The sequence below is a fragment of the Barbus barbus genome, assembly GCF_936440315.1.
Source record: "Barbus barbus genome assembly, chromosome: 16".
Taxonomy (NCBI): Eukaryota; Metazoa; Chordata; class Actinopteri; order Cypriniformes; family Cyprinidae; genus Barbus; species Barbus barbus.
Genome location: NC_136744.1, coordinates 24,918,555 through 24,939,315, shown reverse-complemented (window position 1 = coordinate 24,939,315; position 20,761 = coordinate 24,918,555). Strand labels below are relative to the sequence as shown.

Below are 20,761 nucleotides of genomic sequence, written 5' to 3'. Positions count from 1 at the left end.
GAAGATTCGTCATGACTCGTTAACTTTTATTCCACATAAAAGTAAAGTTTGCATTAAGTTTGAAATAGATGTTCTAATAGAACATCTATTACCTTTTTGGACAGTAAGTAGCCTAAATGAGGTATTCGTTAATATACGTTAGGCTACCTGTATTTACACAAGGACAAATATTGCATGACATTCACTAAGAATATATGGTGATAATAATAATAATAATAATAATAATAATTTTACTTTTATTAAATACAAAATTAGTGATTCACTATATATATAGGCTATATATATATACAGAGTACTTTAATAATTTATCCTTTAAAGTAATAATTTGATAACTTGTATTGCTATACAATATTATATTATATTACATGTTAATTATTAAATGTAATATTAAATGAAAAATGCTTAAAAAAAAAGTTCTCTATGTTTATATATCTGTCCACCGGCTTATTGGGTTTACAGTGGTAAAATAAACATTAATCGTATCACATAATCTCTGGCTGGGTGTTTTGGCCTGTTCTTCTTGACTGTAGCCTACATATTTCCTGTTTGCTCCTTACAGTATTGCAGCCCTGCAAAGCGTCATGACGTCACTGCGGTGTCATTTTTATTTACACGAGACTCCAGCTGTTATATTGACTCGGCAAACAGAGTCGATGTGTGTGTCCGTGGGTGTGTGTCATCGCCACGTGATCCAGCTCGCCAATGTCCTTCTACAACCCACTCATCATGGCTGCGGATGCTGCGGATGCTCTCCTCCCGCACCGCATCCCCGGACCATGCCTCCTGCCCCTGCTCCTCCTGATCGCCTCCGCTCTCCCCAAACCGAGCCACGGGCTGCTGGGCTTCCGACCAGAGGACACGGGAGGAGATCTGTCCGTGCAGGATGGGCTGTTAAAGGCCACCGAAGGGACGCGGTTCATGTTACGCGTGTACTATGCAGCATCCCCGCAGAGGCTCAACCGGACTGTCAGCAGCGCCGGCAGCACAGCCGCGCCGTGGATCGCTTTCATAGAAGAACCGGAGCCAGGCAGAGAGGGGCAGGTGCATCCCAAACACAACTTGTGCGTGGAGGAGAGCGCCAGGAGCTCGGATATAGAGCTCCTCGGATCTTTCAAGTCAGCCTCCAGCCAGAACTCCATCCTAGTGGAGCTGCTCGCCAAAGACTTGCGGAGAGGAGAGAACATCAAGTATTACTCCATGTGCGCCTTTGACGGGATCAAATGGGAGCACTACCGGACGCGCGACTTCTGGCTGGCGGTGGTGGAGCGGCCGCAGCATACGGGCGGGTGGCTACAAGCGGGTCTTTCGGTGCTGCTTCTGGCGCTTTCCGCGCTCTTCAGCGGGCTGGTGATTAGCATGCTCGCGCTGGACCCGGTGGAGCTCAAAGTGCTGCAGAACAGCGGCACGGACAAGGAGCAAAAGTACGCGCACAAGATCGAGTCGGTGCGCAAACACGGCAACTACGTCCTGTGCACCTTGGTGCTGTGCAACGTGCTCACCAACACTTTCCTGGTGGTCTGGATGTGCCAGATCCTCGGATTGACGCCCGTCTCTACTGCGGCGTGTACTTTTCTCATCTTCTTCATCGGAGAGATCCTGCCGCACTCCGTTGCGTCCAGACACGGGCTGGCTATCGCGTCCAAGACCGTGTGGCTGACCAAGATGCTGATGCTGCTGACTTTCCCCATCACATATCCCATCAGCAAACTCCTAGACAATATGCTGCACCAGGAAATCAGCAACTTCTACACCCGTGAGAAGTTACTGGCTATGCTGAGAGTTTCCGACCCTTATCATGACCTGGTGAAAGAAGAGCTGAACATCATCCAGGGAGCTCTGGAACTCAGGAGCAAAACGGTTGAGGATGTGCTGACACCTCTCAATGACTGCTTCATGCTGGCCTCGGATGCCATCCTGGACTTCTACACCATGTCAGACGTGATGCAGAGCGGATACACTCGCATTCCTGTGTTTGAGAACGAACGGTCTAATATTGTTAATATACTGTTCGTCAAAGATCTGGCCTTTGTTGATCCAGATGACTGCACCCCGTTAAAAACCATCACTCAGTTCTACAAGCACCCGCTGCACTATGTCTTTAACGACACCAAACTGGATGCAATGCTGGAGCAATTCAAGAAAGGTAAGATCTTTGCATATCCTAGGACTCCGGTTGTGTAAAGTTACAACAGGAAAAAACGTTTAAATCAGTGTGAAAAAGGGTGATTCACACAAAAACCATTTCTCACCCTCATTTCGTTCCAAACCTGTATGCATTTTTTTAAAGATCATGTTAATAAAACATTGGACTTAATTAAATTTCATTTGTATGGAGGAAAAAAAAACACTAGCGACATTTCAAAATATCTTATTTTGCATTCCACACAGAATTAAGATGTGCATACAATTAAGAATGCAAAAACATGAAGATGATATATTTTTGGGTGAACTGTTCAATAACTTCAGTGTATGGGAGAACATATTGTACTTTGAAATTATGGAATTGTAAATGAAAGTATAAATCTAGTCTATAACATATAATAACGCATATAATATATTGTGATAATGTAACATAGTAATTAACATATAATACATATAATAATTGTATGTTTATACACACTCACACACACACATAATACTTTATTTTGACATCACGCATTGCACGCTTCAGCTGCAGAGAGGCTGGCAGCTGGACTCAAATAATTTGAATTTGTTCCCATGGCAACCATTTTCATTCTGTCATCATTGCTTACTGTTCACCAGAGAGTTCGTATTAGTCATATTTTACACACCTTTTACTGAAAATCCATGAATTACTCATGCCAAGCACTGACCTGTGTGGAATGCAAGGATGCATACCATTTCTTCTTGATCCTGCCCTGCACAAAGTCTAGACAGTGATGTGATGCGTTTTGACACCTGGTATGATATCATACTTTGGCCTTTACTGCATCACAGTAACAATTATGTAATAATGTCGTATTGAGATTCATGGTGTTTTCTGTGAAGGCACAGAGTCGCAGTAACAGCAGGGAGCAGAGTGCCATAATTCAGCTGTAATGCAGTAACCTGTCAGATGTACCACTCTCACAGGGTACAAGATTCACCGGATTTACCTTCCCCACAGGGCACTATGTTCGTACGCAGTAGATTTAGTAAAGGGATCATCAACAGTATCAGTTCCATAACCGCCACAGGAATCCAGGGCAGTTTAGGCAACATCCAGACCAAAAATATGATTTTCACTACAAACTGACACCGCATTGCACTTTAACCCTGGATTGAGTTTAATCTTTGTGCAAGACTTGAATTTATTTTCCACCACACAGCAGAACTGTCTGAGAGAATTCATTAAACTTAGAACTGAGGTCAAAGTTTACCTAGTAGTGCATTGCTCTCAATTTTCAGTAATCACTCCATTTAAATGGAACTGTAAAGGATGTATGTTGTTACAGTATTTTTTTTCAAGGAAATGTTTAAGAATCTTTATACACCTCTTTTATGACAGTTCACAGTGACTGCAGCTGTTAAAGGAATAGTTCACCCAAAAATGAAAATTTGCCAGAACAGTTTTGGAGAAATCTACCTGTAGAATTACATCACTTGCTCACCAATGGGTCCTCTGCAGTGAATGGGTGCCGTCAGAATGAGAATCCAAACAGCTGATTAAAACACCACAATAATCCACAAGTAATCCACACAAATCCAGTCTATCAATTAATATCTTGTGAAGCGAAAATCTGTGTGTTTGCATGAAACAAATCCATCATTGAGATGTTTTTAACTTCAAACTGTTGATTCCAGATGACCTGTGGGTGAGTAAATTTCCATCATCATTTTTGATGTTGAAAACTATTCTATAAGCTCCAAAAATAAAATGGAAAAATAACATGCAGTTTAGCTGTGTATAGACATACAGGTTTGGAATGACATGAGGTTTAGTAAATGAAAAATAGTGTCATTTTTGGGTGAACTATCCCTTTAAATCCAAGTGCTTGTCTGTATAGAAACATCAGGGCAGCTTAGTTGCAGCAGTGACCTTTTGGTCCAATCAGTGTCTCAGCTTGGGACCATATCGAAAAAAAGAGCAGAGCGAGAGAGAAGAGAATCTGCTTCCTCACACTGTGAGCACTCAGCATGAAGCTTCTGCCTCTAGTGAACATATTACAGCAGGAATTATGAAATATGCAGGCTCAACCTTTCCCTCTCCACTCAGTGAAGTAAGGCAGATGCTGAACAGCAGGTAAAGGTGAAGCTGAATAAAATGACCTTATTCTGAAGACTAAGTTACTGAAGTGGTAAAACTAAGTGTATCTGTACTTTTAAAAATAGTAAAAGCTATTATTCTTTTCAGCTCATAATAGATATAAAATGCTAAATTTCAAACATACACTTATTTACAATTTGCTACTTTACCCAGTTCAACCCAACAGGTACATTCTCCAAAACTGTAATACTTTATTCTTTGGACCAAAAATGAGAAATTTTAAACCCCCAAACTTTCATTGGGAGGAAAAACCAGAGGCATTTTTCAAAATATCTGCTTGATTAATTTTCACTTTTGTGTGTACTATCCCTTTAAACATCAAAAGTATTCAAACATAGGCAGAGTTTAAGCTATGTGATAAATTTAGAAACAAGAAATCACACAGCATCTGACAGATCATGATTTGGTTGGCAGTCTCATTTCTCTCTGATGTTTCCTCTTCTAACTCTGCTGGTCTGTCCTATAAAGACAAAAAGCGGATACAAATACATTTTAAAAGAACCAAGAACATTAGTGGCATGCCCATTGATGTTTGCTAATGATTCCACTGGGGTTTATGTTGAAAATGGTGCTAAAACAACAAACAATCCAAAGGCTCAGGGTTTGTCTGAAAATAGTTCGCTTTGCTCAAAAACTGGCCAAACTAGATAAGAGAGAGAAGAAAATGGCAATAAATCTAGAAATTTAAACCACGCCAGGGAATGAAAGGAGAGAATTTAGTTTCTATCCAGCTCATAAATTATCAGCTAAAATGTATGTGAAATTTTTAACTGTTGGTGGAGATAGAGAGTTATAGGGAGTTGCCATAGACTCTACCAAAGGAAACAAAATAGGTGCCTTCGACCTTTAGGGCTTGGCCCCTAAAGTGTATGGCCCCTCAAATTTCAGGATCAACAGCTACATAATTCCTATTCCTCAAACTAGGGATGTACGATATTATCGGACTGATATCGGAATCGGCCAATAATGACTTTAAATGCAAATATCGGCATCGGCCTGATATGAGAAATTATGCCAATATGTCTTGCCGATAAGAGGAATATGTTAACAATATGTTAACTCACATGTGCTCAGGGTGTGCTAGGGATTAGATTATGTCATCAGTGTGGCTCATTCTTGAAGCAAAGTTTTGTCTGAATGATGATTAGATTCACTGATTTAGATCGATGCACTTAATCTGTGAAAGCACATACAGAATGACGCATTCGGTGTATAAACAGTAGCATGTGCAGCGGCAGCAGTGACAGCCTCACCCGGGTCCAAACGCCGTTCTGTAAGGAGTTTTAATATGTATGACAACCGGATCCCGTCTGCCCACCAGCTCCACCGGGCTCCCTCGTCCTTCTGGCTCCGCATTGGTCAGTCGTCCCCCTACCTGCACCTCAGGACTACTCTCCTTGGGCTGTTCCCCGTCCCTTCGTCCCTCCGGCTCCGTTGGGCTCCTCCTTCCCTCCTGCTCCACCTATGTCCTCTGTCGCTCCGCCGAGGTCGCCGAAGACATCTGCTCCGCCTTGGACCTCCGGATCTTCGGCGTCACCCTGGCTCTTCGGCTCTCTGTCTCCACCTCGGGCTCCACCACCACCTGCTCCGCCGCCGTGGGTCGGCCCCATGGAGTCGGCGGTCACTCCTCCACCATGGCTCCTCCCTCCGTCGGCTCCCCGTGGGCCACCATCTTGACTGTGGCCTGGGTCGTCATCTGGCTCCTCCTGTTCCTGGCTCCCCCTTGGCTCCTCCCACCCTCCACACCCCCATGGACTTATTGTTTGGACTCTATGTTTTTTCCCTGCCACCCTCCTGTTCCACATCCTCCTCCAGAGCCCCCACCCTTCCTCCTCAGTTGCTATGTTACGGCGTGAGGTCAAGACAAGACGTGAGGTCACGTCTTGCCGGGAGGGGGCGAAATGTTACATGTCGGGTTTTCTGTTTCCCCCTGTGACTGTTCCATGTCGGGTTTTCTGTTTTCCCCTTTGACCTAGTTCAGTTTGATTAGTCATTGTGTTCACCTGTCCTCCCCAATTATCTGCCCCTTTATAAGTTCCTGTGTTAGTTAGTCTCACTGTCGGTTATTGTCTCTATTATTGATGTGTGTGCACTCCCTTGAATGTATTCTGCTCCTGGATTCTTGATTAAAAGAAAGTGTTATTGTCTATTCTCGTCGTGCGCTCCTTGTTCCGCACAGCATCGTAACAGTATCTTTCTGGGGGGGAAATGCAGCGATTGATATAATTTATTTATAGTTATTTTCAAAGCTTCAATGTACTGTCAAAAAACCTTAACCATAAGTTCTTGTTAAAAACTAACCAAAATGTAAAAAAATATTTTGCTTATAATTTCTGCACAGGAGAGACTTGGTGTTGTTTCCATGCAAAAGGAAATATATCGGTATCGGCATCTGTATCGGCCAAAATTAGATGAATAATATCGGCATATCGGATATCCTGCATCGCTACCTCAAACTGTATTCTACATGAATAATCAGACCTTGAAGTTGTACCAGACCTGTAGGAGGTTTTTTCTTCTGTGGTCCCCATAGACTTCCATAGTATGGAAAAAAACTATAGAAATAAAATTGTATTTATAAATTTAAAATTTATAAAAATGAATGCATTTATTTGCTTATGCATTTTTAGGACAAACTCTATCTGCTATTGGATTGTATTTAGAAATCAGTCAGGCATTTCCTTCTGTGTGTTTAATTCCATTTTCAGCTACACTGTGCTTTATTTAGCATTTCCCACCATACTGCTCTGCCATGCATCACATGAGTAGAGTATAGTGCTAGCTTTAACGAGTTAATTTGCTTGGCACAGCAGCTGAGGGAATCGCAGGGACGTCCGCGTGGGCTCACATACCCCCTGGCTCCGCGTGCATGCGTGCGCGTTATATAATAGCGTAGTGATGTAATGCGGTTCCCTGAACATCAGCTTTGAGGTGTATCGAGCCGAGTGCTGCATTGCCCTTGCTCTCCACCTGACTCCTGCAGAATTCTTCACTTCACTCAGCTTGTGCCGCTACCATGGAGACCACAGCGTAAGAGAGGCTTCTGTCCGTTAGGTTCTCTCTATCCAAAGGTTGAGGATTATATATTTAATCTTCTCCGTCTGAAATTATATTCCAAATCTGACTGACTGATGATTAACAGAAGTGCTGGGATGTTTCGTTTGTTCCATTGCAAAGAGCTTCTGTCTGGGAATTCAGTGAACAATATTGTATAAGCAACACTGATCGTGCTTCATATTTCAAGCTTTTTAAAAGGGTCATATACATTTTATGACTATTTTTTTTTTTTGCTTATGTTCCTTTAAGATTCCGATGTAAGTGCCCTCTTTGCATGTGAAATGAGATATTTGCTGCAGCAACAAGCCCCATATTTCAACAACAGACTGTTGGCAAAGCTGCATTGCATTCTGAGAGATTTCAAGTTCAAGTTCAAGTTCAACTTTATTGGTCACATACACAATCATACACAGTACGACATGTAGTGAATGCAATAGACTATATATTAAAATACAAATATTATAAAAGTAGTAATAAGAAAAGAAAGAAAAAAAATTCTATCCTAAGAAATAAGTTGAATAATAAGTAGAGTTACAAATTACTATGAGAAGAAATTAAACTAGATATTACAACAATAAAGGATATAAATAAGAAGAAAAATAGAAAAAGAAAAATATACAAATTACAGCAAATGAAAATAATTAAACAAATAAAAGATAGAGAATATATGTACAAAAAAAGATATGAATGAATATATCTCTAACAGAGATGGTAGCAGCAATTTATTAAAAAAAATCTGTTGAAATGACCAGACTTCAACTGTTAGTTTCTAATGACTCCTCAAGGCTCTGGTAAATATTAAATAGCCATTGTTAATACGTAAATGCATCTGACATTACAACATTGTGAATGTGCAGAACAAGCGTGTATGTGTGTGTGTGTGTGTGTGTGTGTAGCCTAAATACACATATGTTTATGTAACAATGTGTTTGAAAGTCTCTTATGCTCACCAAGGCTGCATTTATTTAATCAAAAATAGAGTAAAAACTGTAATATTGTGAAATGTTATTACAAAAACTGTTTTCTATTTTAATAGATTTGAAAATAGAATTAATTTGTGACGCAAAGCTGAATTTTCAGTATCATTACTCCAGTTTTCACATGATCCTTCAGAAATCAATCTAACATTTAGATTTGCTGCTCATGAAACATTTCTTATTATTATCAGTGTCGAAAACAGCTGTGCTTAAAATTTTTCTAGGAACCATATATTTTTTTTCAGAATGCCTTGATTTTATAAAAAGTTCAAAAGAACAGCATTTTATATCAATACAAATATTTTATGGCATTACAAATGTTTTACTCTCACTTTTGATCAATTTAATGCATTGAACTGTAGTGTATATATAAATATAGAAGATTTCACATTTTGGCATCATAATTTAATACAGTTTTAAGGGAGATGCGAACTATTGTCAGAATAGCCATTAATGCCCGAGCAGCTTTTTAAAGACTCAAAAATAGCAAATTGCAACAGATTCCAGGTTTTTAGCATGCTCCATCATTCCCAAACCCCATTGCATAACCCCTCAGTGCTCTTTACATAAGGTCAGGTCTGAAGCTTCAGAACTGTCATAGTTAATCTCGTCATGAGCCTTCATTTCAAGCACTCTTTATGTCATGTGACAAATCAGTTTAACAGTTCAAAAGACTCTCTGCAACAGAAATGACATACACAAGTACCCAAAGAGTAAAATAAATGGACAGGGCTTCATTTACTAAAGTTGTGTGACTATTGATTTTGCATACTTTGCCTAATAACTTAATTGATTCATGGATTGATTTAATGGCACTGTAGTTTTGTGAAATTGGCTTTAATATACTTTGCATAAATGAGGATGCAGATTACGAGTATAAAATGAAATGCCAATTGCGTATCATGCTATAATGCTTCTATGTCTTTCTCTGGCACTGTAAAGGGAAATCTCATTTGGCTATCGTGCAGAGGGTCAATAATGAAGGAGAAGGAGATCCTTTCTACGAAGTTATGGGCATCGTCACTCTAGAAGACGTCATCGAGGAAATCATCAAGTCTGAGATTGTGGACGAAACGGACCTCTACAGTAAGTGTTTACTATTTCTGTTCTGGTGCACTTTTGCTAATCTTAGGCCTCATTTATTTTTCTATCTTCTCATCTTTCAATAATAAAGCTTCAGATGAACACTCAAACATCTGAAAGTTACAAAATCAGTCTAATAGTGAATTATAAAAAGAATATTTTCTCTATACAGCCATTCCAGAGCATTTGTCTGAGTGAAAACCTGCCCTGATTCCTATTGCTTCCTCATGCATAGTTGATAACAGTGTGACCCTGTTGCAAATAATTATTGAACTCTGTGTTATTATCTTCTGGCAAAGCCTGTTCTCTGCAATTATCAATTCATATTTAACCATGATTAACAGTGCTAACATACTGGGGGAGACTAGGGTTTGTACTTTTTACTATATTTTGTAAGTTAGCTTGAAAAGTGAATTCATTTCTGTACAGACATTTACCTTAACATCTTGACTAAGAAAAAGGTTTTCTGCCAAGGAAATAAGTTATAGTTATGAATACCATCTTGACCTTTTGTGACAACATATCCCAGTAGCTCCAAAGTGGGGTAAATGGTCACAATGGGAACCTGCAATTATAGTGCAATAACAGATTATGGAGCAGAAAGAAGGATTCAGCTTGAATCTTCAGCAGTAACCATATACTTAACACATGTTTTAGGTTAAATACTACTAAAAACAATACTGTTATATTTAAGTTAAAATAATATAATAAAAAATATAATATTTCATAAAACAAATAAAATATTATTTGCATAATCATTTGAAATTGCATTTCATTTTAGCAATAATGGACACCGTGCAATACAATTGTGCAATAAAACTTTAGTAAAAAAAAGTAAAAACTAAAATAACAAATATCAGAATGAATATCCTATATTCTTGAATGATATATTATATATATATATATATATATAGTTATTATATATAACTATAAGAAAATTGTTGTGCAGGTCAAACAAAGTGTGTTTTTGCCACAATTTTTATTTATTTATTTATTTATTCATTCATTCATTTAGTGGGTATGGCTAATCATTTCATTTTATTATTGTTATAAAAAAATAAAGATCTATAAAAATTAAGGGCTCTAAAAAAAAAAACCCTAAGGCCTCCAAAAAGCCGAAGTAACATTTCAATGCACATTTCTGAAACAAAAAAGTGTATTATATTCAATCCAATTATCTTGAGTGAAATACTGTATAAATTGTGTTATATGAATATGTATTGCTGTTGTGTTGTGGCAGCTGATAACCGTACGAAGAGGAGAGTGTCTCACCATGAGAGGAAACAGCAAGATTTCTCCATATTTAAACTGTCAGAGAGTGAAATGAAGGTCAAAGTTTCACCACAGCTTCTGCTCGCAACTCATCGCTTTCTAGCAACAGGTAATCTCAATATTTGACCCAATGATCAATTCAGATAGTTTTGGATTAATAGAATTTGAAATGTTAAGAAACTGAAAGTTGTTTTAGGATTAAAGCACATAGTTCAAGACCAAAAGCATGTGTTCACAATAATTTGACAATCTAGTTTATCTACTCATTTGGTGCAATGAGTCAACAAATGATGAAGGATCAGAATGCTGCTGTTTCATTGACAAAATCATTAATGTTTGTTGTCCTCTCTGTTCTCTTTCTTTCGGTAGAAGTAGAGCCTTTTAAGTCGACGCATCTCTCAGAAAAGATCCTCCTGCGGTTGATAAAGCACCCGAGCGTGGTGCAGGAACTCAAGTTTGATGAGAAAAACAAGCGATCACCAAAGCACTACCTCTTCCAGCGCAACAAGCCAGTGGATTATTTCATCCTCATATTGCAGGTAAAGTACTACAATTTTTAAAAGACATTCTAAAATGCATTCATATAAATAAATCTTAAAAATGTAAAATATTTTTTATTAAAAAATAAATTTGTTCAAATTGTTATGCAGATTTATAACAAAATTATATTACATATAATAAAATGCAAAATAAAAGCGTTTTCATTATTGGCCCCTGCTGTAAGTGGAGAAATGCTATAGAGAATGCTGTATTCATCAGTTTTCATATAGTAATTGCAAACAGAGGAAAATACATAATTTTATTAAATCATTAAAAAAAAAAAAAAAAAAAAAAAAAATATATATATATATATATATATATATATATATATATTTCTAACAAATACTGTATTTGTTATGCTTATCAATTAATTTATAGAAATTATTTTTTTTAATTTATGACAAAATTATAGTACATTAATAAAATTTTGGACCCAGCTGTAAGACCCAGCTGTAAGAGGAAAACAATTTCACTTTCCTAAATTGTTATTATTGCAAACTGAGAAAAATAACTAGTTTTTATTAAATAATATATTATAAAAAAAAAATTCTAAATTGTTATGTTAATCAATTAATTTATGACAAAATTATTTCTACATTAATTAAATGCTAAATAAAAGCTGTCACTATTGGACCCCACTATATAGGGGGAGGAAAATGCGATTTTCCTCAGTTTGCATTTTGTTAGTTAATAAAAAATATTTGAAAAGATATATATTTGTTCAAACTCTTATGCTAATCAAAGAATGTATGGGGAAATTATATTACATTAACTGCATGCAAAATAAAAGCATTTTCACTATTGGAACTCACTGTAAGTGGAGATTTTTCTCAGTTTTCATAGTACTCAATTTTAAAGGTCTCAACAGCGCAAATGTGTGAACCATCTCTCTCTGGCTGCAGGGTCGAGTGGAGGTAGAGATCGGAAAAGAGGGACTAAAGTTTGAAAATGGGCCATTTACATACTACGGCTTACCTGCTATCATGACCATCCTACCCACAGGTTTGTTTGCTGATTTAATATTTGCCAGAATTCATCACTGGAGCTGAACAGTGCCTCATTAAATAAATCAACCTGAGTTTCCAGAATATCTCGAACAAGTTTTTCCTGCAGAAAAAATATTAATGAGCAATTAAAAACTGAGCATGGAGCATACGTGACCCCTCCAGAAACGCTCTCCAGAGATAATTAAGGCAGCAAATCTAAATAGAGCAGCTATGTAAATCTTAGGAGAGTAGAGTCGGATAATTACAGCAGGAGAGAAACTCTTGTCTGCCCACTCAAGTAAATTGGCATGTTATTATAGAAGGATGAAAATCATATAGTCTGTCTCTCCGGTGAGGGTTTTCTCTGCATCTCTCAGTGATCTAAACACACAAAGAAAAGACACAAACACGTACTGTATGCCAAAACACTCCATCCAGTACTTTAGCCTCTGCTAATGAGATATGACATCTACATGGTCACAAATAGATTCTGTGTATGGCATATGTTTGTTTTTTTTTGCTCTCATAATCACGGTCGTAACACACAACAACACTAAAAGTTTTTCTGCTTTTTTAGCATTGCATTTCTTATTTTGAGAAAAAAAATTTTTTTTGATGCAGTATTTTGTAGATAATATAGACTTCTTTCAAGAGAATTTGTATTTAATAGGAGAGCATTTTGTCTTACTGCACTGGCAGAATGTTCCAGTTATTTTATGCATAAACATTAAAAAAACAACTGATAAACAAATAAGCAAAATATCTGCTAAAGGTACAGTACATAAGACAAAATAAACTTAATTTCAGGATACAATATATGACAACACATCACAGTATCTTATGCAGTGTTTCAATTCAAGTACAGCCATTTTGGTTCAAGGATTTTTAAATATTTATTAAAAATTAAATAAAAGCAGTGAACAAGTAAACCCAATCAAGTTGTGTCCATTTAGCTGAATGTTTGAATATATAAGTGCATTTACTCTAAAAGTGTATTGAATTAATTTTAAAAGCACACTTAGGGATTTTTCCCTCAAGATGTGCCTTTAAAAATTTAAATCTAAAATAATCTCTACTATGAAATGATTTCTAATCAAGTACAAATATTTTGGTTCAAGGATTTTAGATTAAAAAAAATTAAACACTCATTAAGAGCTCACTTTTGCAGTGAATAAATAAATCTAATCAAGTTGTGTACATTTGGCTGAATTTTTGAATATGTAGGGAGTCAATCTCAATATACGTATATATATATATGTAAATAAATAAATATTTTATATATATATATATATATATATATATATATATATATATATATATATATACTGTATATATATATATAAAGTAGTAAGCAGACTCTCAATATGCTAGGTAAAGAAAAATTTGATATCTGTGGCAATAATTAAAGAAATAATTAACTGAATGACTTCTACTGGTGTGATCCAGTCCACAGATCACCATCCCGGAGTAGTGGTCTCAATCATTCAGATTCTACAATCCACGGAGGCAGTCTAGGTCAACTGAGCATCAGCGGAGGACCGTATTTACCAGACTATTCAGTTCGCCAGCTCACAGACCTACAGATCATTAAGGTAAAGTTGACCATGCTGAGAAAAAACAAAAACTGTTTTTCAGACAGCTGGATGAGGGGAAAATTCAGGGTCATGTTAATTTTCATACCCCGATATTTAAAGAAATTAGTATTGTATTTAGTATTGTATTATATTTTTTTATTTTATTTTAAGACCATTAAAGTTTTTAACCTAAATCCTCATTACTGTAATGCTGAAAGAGAATTTCATTCTTATTATGGTAATGAAAATAATCCTGTCTAGATACATTATTATTTGTTTCCTTTTATTTTTTTCAATAATAAAATAATGCATAATTATTTTTTTTACTACTTTTTGATATAATTAAAAATATTTATCAGCATTAAATTCAGTATGACCATAATATATACTTACTTTCAATATATACAAGTTTTTATTTTTTTCGGTGTTCTTTAGCTTTGCTCCAAAAGTAAATACATTTTAATAATATTAAATAATGTATATGTAAATAATAATGAGACATTCTAATGCTATATGTTAAAAATCAAATAGAATTATGAGATGTCTCAGTATGTTATGCCATTCTTTCCAGATCACTCGTAACCATTATCAGAACGCCCTGACAGCTACACGCATGGACAGCTCTCCACAAACACCTGACGCAGAGAGTCAAACGCCCGGGGAGAGAATGACAATCCCTGAGACGCGTTCCAACAGCATTGCCCTTCCTCTGACAGAACCACGGCCCTGTCTGACCCGATTCCACCAGCACAGCCACCTCTACAGACAGCCAGACAGCACCACCACCCTTAATGAGAGGAACCGCATCGTCCGTGAGTGCATTCGCTTCTCATTTACAGCATCTTTCTTGGGTTCTCTTGCTTGTTTTTCAGGCAGCAAGTGAATATTAAAACAGTTTGACATGAAAGTACTGAAATATATTTCCTCGGGAGCTAGGAAACAGTCAGAAAAGTTTATATGACAGACCGTTTGAGCTCATCTCCAAAGGCTTCTGATCTTTTCTGAAGTTGGCAGCGATTGCATAACCATAATGGCAAGCCACTGTTTGAGGAACAGCAAAAGAGTTGTTTTATAAGTTTGAATACATTCAGATATAATCATGACATATCAGTGTCAGTCACTGTAATCTTTGTGGAAAGCGAGGATGCAGATAATGCATGTTGGTGGTACATGTGATGGATTTAGGACGTATCTCACAGCTTCCAAGTGCAAGACAAGACAGATGGCCGAACTGTAATCCTCTTACTAAAACTAATCAGACTTTGTGTGAAAAGGTTTAACTCTGATTCTTAAGCTAGAAATCACTAAGAAATGTCAAACACAACTAAGTTCAGTTTCCTCTAATAAATGAGGGCTGTACACAGGATCAAATGCAGGGTAATCAAATTACACTGTTAAACAATATCACATCAATGCTTGCATTTATATGAAATGCTGTAAATATTTAATACACTTTGCATGCAATACAGATTAAAACTTGATATGACAGCAGTTTCACAGCCAGAGTCTGAGTTTTAATTAAAACCTCCATGAAATCATGACGGCTTGGCTTTTTGTCAAAATTTGCTATGAGGTTATTTGAAGTCAAGTGTAAAACATCCAAAATATTTAAGTTTTTTTTTTCCTGGAATGAAAAATTGACCAAAGATATTACATAATTTTTTTATAGAATTTAATGTAGACTTTAAATTTAAATTTAAATTTATTTTCATTTAAATAATAGTATAAATGCTAATTATATAAGATATATAAGATGATTTGTTTTACATGTTTATTAATATGATCAATGCACAATTTGCTTTCCTGAAGGAAACAGAAATACAATCAGTTAACAGCAAGTCTTTAAAATATTGTGTGACATAACTTTTGAAAAATAAAATGAGTTTTGAGGTGTTGATTTTTGTCTAATAAACATGAAATCTCTTACAGTCTGAAATATACATAAATACTACATGCCACCAATCGAGTGATACAACAATAATCAGCAGCAAAAATACAAAATAAGCAATTACTCTTACCATCCATATCCTTCATCGGGATCTTCTCCATAATCCAAAAACAAATGCAGAATCATTTTCTTGTTCATCACTCGGGAATTGGTAAGAAATAGTCCACAGTTCATTGTAAAGAGTCTTCATTGCTTTCATCCTCAGTAAAAACTGTGGTTAATCTCAGGTTGTCATGAAAATTAAAACCTACTGGTTGTTTTAAAAAAGGTCAAGGCCTTCAATACAGGTTCATGCTAGAAGGGATACGTGTGGCACTACTGGGCATGCGCACATCAATACAGCGTACTTTTTGTCACACTGTACAACAAGAATTACTACTTTTTTCATTCTTGTAAGGGGTAGGTTTAGGGTTGGGGTAGGTGTAGATGTTAATAAAACACAATCTAATAGGTAGAAAATGTATTTCATTGTTCATTTCCGGTCGGAGCTGTATCCCTTCTAGCCACAACCTTCAATACATCCACCCCAACTTCCTGTTTCAATAGGAAATGTGGCTTCATTGATAATCGCATACTAGCTTTATATTGCAGAAATAGTAAGAGTGGTATGCTAGTATGCTGTTTTATATGTTAGCACTGAGCACAGGTCAAAATTTTGTGTTTGGTAAATCAATTTGAATTTTTATGTCAAAAGACATGGACTCAAAGCTTTAAATGTCTCTGATTGCTCATAGTTTTTTTTTTTTTAATCAGATACTCCTGCATAGTGCTACAAACTCCTGTCTTGTTTATTTCCTGTGTGATGAGCTGACTGTGGCTCTCTGGCTCCCCCTGTAGGAAGTAAGTCAGACGGACAGAAGAGCCCCAGTGACTCTGTGTTCCTGCGTATGGATGACACCCCATATATAAGAAACAATCGTGTGGAGAGAAAAGAAGGAACTGGTGGGTGAACTGAAGAATGATTTCTGAAGCCAAACAATGACTTCATTTTATGCACTAATATACAGTGTTTACCTCAGTAAGTCCAAAAATGTTTATAAAAGCTGCTAAAAACCAACTCAAAAGAAGAGACTGGGCATTATGTGAACATAAATCACTGTAGACACTGCACTTTTTGAAAAACAAAAATGAATTATTTTTATTTTATTTTATTTCATTTTATTTTGACATATTTATTCATCCTCATGCCATTTCAAACCTGTATGGTTTCCATGCACACACAAAGAAAATTTGTTAAGAATATTCTTTTTTATTACTTTCAAATTCATTTACATTTTTATCTGTTTCTCAAGCAATGCTATTATACAGTACGACTTCAGGAATTTGTAGAATATCGTTTTTAATACTGAAGTTGTATAGACTACTTTAATTATACCTTTATGCAGTAAAAGGTTCCTAAAGATTCTTCAAAATATCTGTATGTCTTTAAAATAAATAAATACAGCATACAGGTTAGAAAATGGCCTAAGGGTGTGTGAACAATAACAAAATTTAGATTTTTGGCTGAGCTATTCCTTTAAGAAGGGTGGTGGTCTGCTCTCTGACTAAATGCACCCAAACTTTCAAACACTGGAGTGACTGTTTGACAGCGAGCGAGACGTTTGACAGACTGCAGGGAGAGGAAATGCATGAGCTCTAGTCTCTGTTTATATGACCTGCAAAGGAATGCTGACATCAGGCTAGAACTGTCCATTTCAGCTCTGCTTGTTATGACTGGAGGTTAACGGGAATGACTAAATCAAGAATCATGAAGTTTGAGAGAAGAGAAGAGAAGAGAAGAGAAGAGAAGAGAAGAGAAGAGAAGAGAAGAGAAGAGAAGAGAAGAGAAGAGAAGAGAAGAGAAGAGAAGAGAAGAGAAGAGAAGAGAAGAGAAGAGAAGAGAAGAGAAGAGAAGAGACTAACCAATGACTTTCCAGTTTGTCATGTGATCGTGGCCCGTTGTCATAGTGTGTCCAATCTATTTCAGATGCGACGGCCGTACCCATGGAGACGGACCTGTCTACATCCCAGCTCATCAGCTCTCACTCTCTGGGCGGTTCGGATGAGAACCTGGGGAAAAGACTGCTCCGGAAACTCAGTGTGTATCAGCTGACAAGCACCTGACTGAATCGCAGATTTGTGAATCTGCCCAGTAATGACACGACATCTGCGTTTACAGCTGCACACACACACACACACACACACAAACCTGCTTTTAGTCTGCATTTTCAAACTCCATCTGTTTCCTAGCAACCAGCCAGGCAAACTGCAGCCCACACATTAATAACAAATAAATTAATAAAAAATAAATAAATACAAGTCACTCAGAACAATGTGATTTACGCAAATAGGACATATTTCTGGGTCAGCCACCTTTGTTGCTCCTGCAAAAACAATTTTATCAAGAAATCATTCATGCTGTTAAAAAATTGCTCTTGTATGGCTTTCTGACTAGCCTAACCAACTAGACTAGTCAACCATCATCGGTTCAGTAATGTTTCCTACTTTCATTCATGCATGAAGTAGACACTTTTTTTAATAAAGCAATTCAGATTGTATTTGAAGTACATACCTCGCTGGGAAGCAAACTTATAACTTACAAACTTATAGCTTGTAAAGCTTTCTATACTGTATATGTTTATATAATATATATTCAAGGTTTTATATGTTAAAAAAATATATATATACTGTATATATATATATGATTTATGTATCAACATTTTCTTAATTATTACATTAATTAAATACATAATATTTAATATTAATTAATTTCGTATAAATTATTTTTTTTTACAAATCTGTCTTTTATTTATTCTTTCTCGAAAGTCTAAAACGATTACAGTTAGAGTGTATTCATTTAAGTTGTACATTTACAGTATATTAATTTAAATTCCAGTATATATATTGAAAATATATAATATTTATTTTTCAATGTTATGTTTTATTTCAAATATGCCAAACTAACATTCAAAGTATTGCCAAACCTTACTCTCACAAAACTATTTTTTTTTTTAGCAGGAATTTCAATTGATTTTAATTCTACTTACATTCAAATTCAAATTGCAATTCTGCATCCTGTTACAGTTCAAATTTAATTCAAATTCAGGACTTGCATTGAAATTTTAACAGCACTTTTACTTGAATTCTGGACGGTTCACAACCCTGCCAGAAACATGTTCTATTTGCTAAATCGCAGTCTTCATCAATCAGACATTTTCATCACTTATTCATACTTATCAGTTGGCAGCTTTTTTTTTTACTTCAAATTTTCAGGTCAGTTCAAAACTAGGCATTTTACATTTCACTTTCTACTCTCCAGGCAACAAACAAAGAAAGAAGTCTCGTGATGGAGACAATCCTGAACAATCACAGGTGAAGACCTAGCATTCATAGTTAGGGTGTGCTTCTCTCTTGCTCTCTCACCTGCTTCTCCCACAAATGTGAAATCTTCTTCAGCCTTCCTCTGGATCCTGAGTGAGAGAAAGCACAACCCAGTGTGCAATGACCACCACAACAGATGTAGCATCAGAAAACCTTGCCTTCTGGAATATACTGTTACAACAAACCTGAAACATACAACATGCAGCAAGACATGTCTTTTTTTTTTTCATTGACGAGATGCTACATAACCGTTGATATACTACAGTTTTGATGGCGGTTTGTGATGATGTCATTCTGACCCCGGGCAGAGCAAGCAAGCACAAGCCTGAAGAGCTGAAGCCAACCGTTTGACCGATGAGAGGGCAGAACCTTTAGTATGGTCATCTTTCAGTAGAAACAAAGTGTTTATTGTGGGATTTTCTATCATATTAAGTGAGAGGTATTTGTCAGGCTGTGCCTGGAACTTAATCAAGATATCAGAGCACTTTGAGGCAGATTAGACCCATTTATTTCATATTCTGTTGAATAGCTGAGGTGTCGACAGAGAAAAAATACCTATATTAGGTAAGTTCTGTCAGAATCTTTTTTTATCATTTTGCTTTAATTTTTGCACTTCTGTTCGGCTGAGAGCAGTGTACAAAGAGATATGGCTTTTTTGCTTTTTAGCTATTTTAGGCCATATTCAATAGTTTTTCAAATATAGTCCCAGATGCCAGTGCTAATGGTCCAAGCACATGCATTTGACAATAGATTTATTTGATTAAAAATAATATTTATCATATCGGCATGCTTTTCTCAAACAACAGTGTTATTATTGCTATTATTAGAACAGCATTGTGTTTACTGTATGAAATATAGATATTTAGGATATGCGCAAGCCATAACTTGAAAAAACTTGAAGCATTGATACTAAAATGTCACCTCAGATATATATAAAAACATAAGCAATATCCAAAACATGCAAGTTTTGAGCCCTTTTGAAAACAATATACTTAGTAATTTACTGCAACATGCTAAAAATCTCACCCACGTTTCCTTTCATAAGCATGCTGCTACTTGAATTTCATCTTCAAGCTTCATACCTCCTGTAAATTAAGCCTTTTTAAATAGCATTCATACTACCATTCAAAAGTTTGTGGTCAGTAAGATTTTTTTAAGCAATTAATAATTTTATTTAGAAAGGATGCTTTAAATTGATTTCTTTTTTTAAAGTGGCAGGAAAGATATTTGTCACACAAAATTATATTTGAAATAAATACTGTTTATTTTAACATCAAAGAATATTTTAAAAAGCAGAACTTTAATAATAAGAATTAATAATAAGAAGAAATGTTTTTTGAGCACCAAATCTGCAAATTAGATTGATTTCTGAATGATCTCGTGACACTGAAGACTGGAGTAATGATGCTGAAAATTCAGCTTTGCATCACAGAAATAAATTCAAGTTTAAAGCATATTTAGAGAGAAAAGAGTTATTTTAATTGGTAATAACATTTCACAGTATTAGTGTTTTTACTGTATTTTCAATCAAATAAATGCATACTTATAGGGTATAAGAGACTTTTTTTCATGAACAAAAAATCCCTTACCTAGCTCAAACTCTTGACCGGAAGTGTACAATCACCAAAGTATCAGAAAAATGTCTGAGCTGCCATCACTGGTTCACTGCCATGACATTCCCAGCATGCTGTGTTCAC

The 20,761-nt window shown here is 36.2% G+C and overlaps 1 protein-coding gene across 1 annotated transcript; it reads left to right on the top strand.

The window, feature by feature from the left end:
- Positions 1-702: 702 nt before the first annotated feature.
- On the top strand, positions 703-19,067 carry LOC306882423 (metal transporter CNNM1-like; the record flags this gene model as incomplete). The annotated part of the gene is made up of 10 exons (XM_079437025.1): positions 703-2,143; positions 9,244-9,387; positions 10,625-10,765; positions 11,026-11,195; positions 12,099-12,198; positions 13,629-13,774; positions 14,328-14,568; positions 16,542-16,646; positions 17,671-17,781; positions 19,003-19,067. 10 exons carry the CDS (start codon positions 703-705, stop codon positions 19,065-19,067), a joined length of 2,664 nt encoding a protein of 887 aa, XP_079293151.1.
- Positions 19,068-20,761: the final 1,694 nt, after the last annotated feature.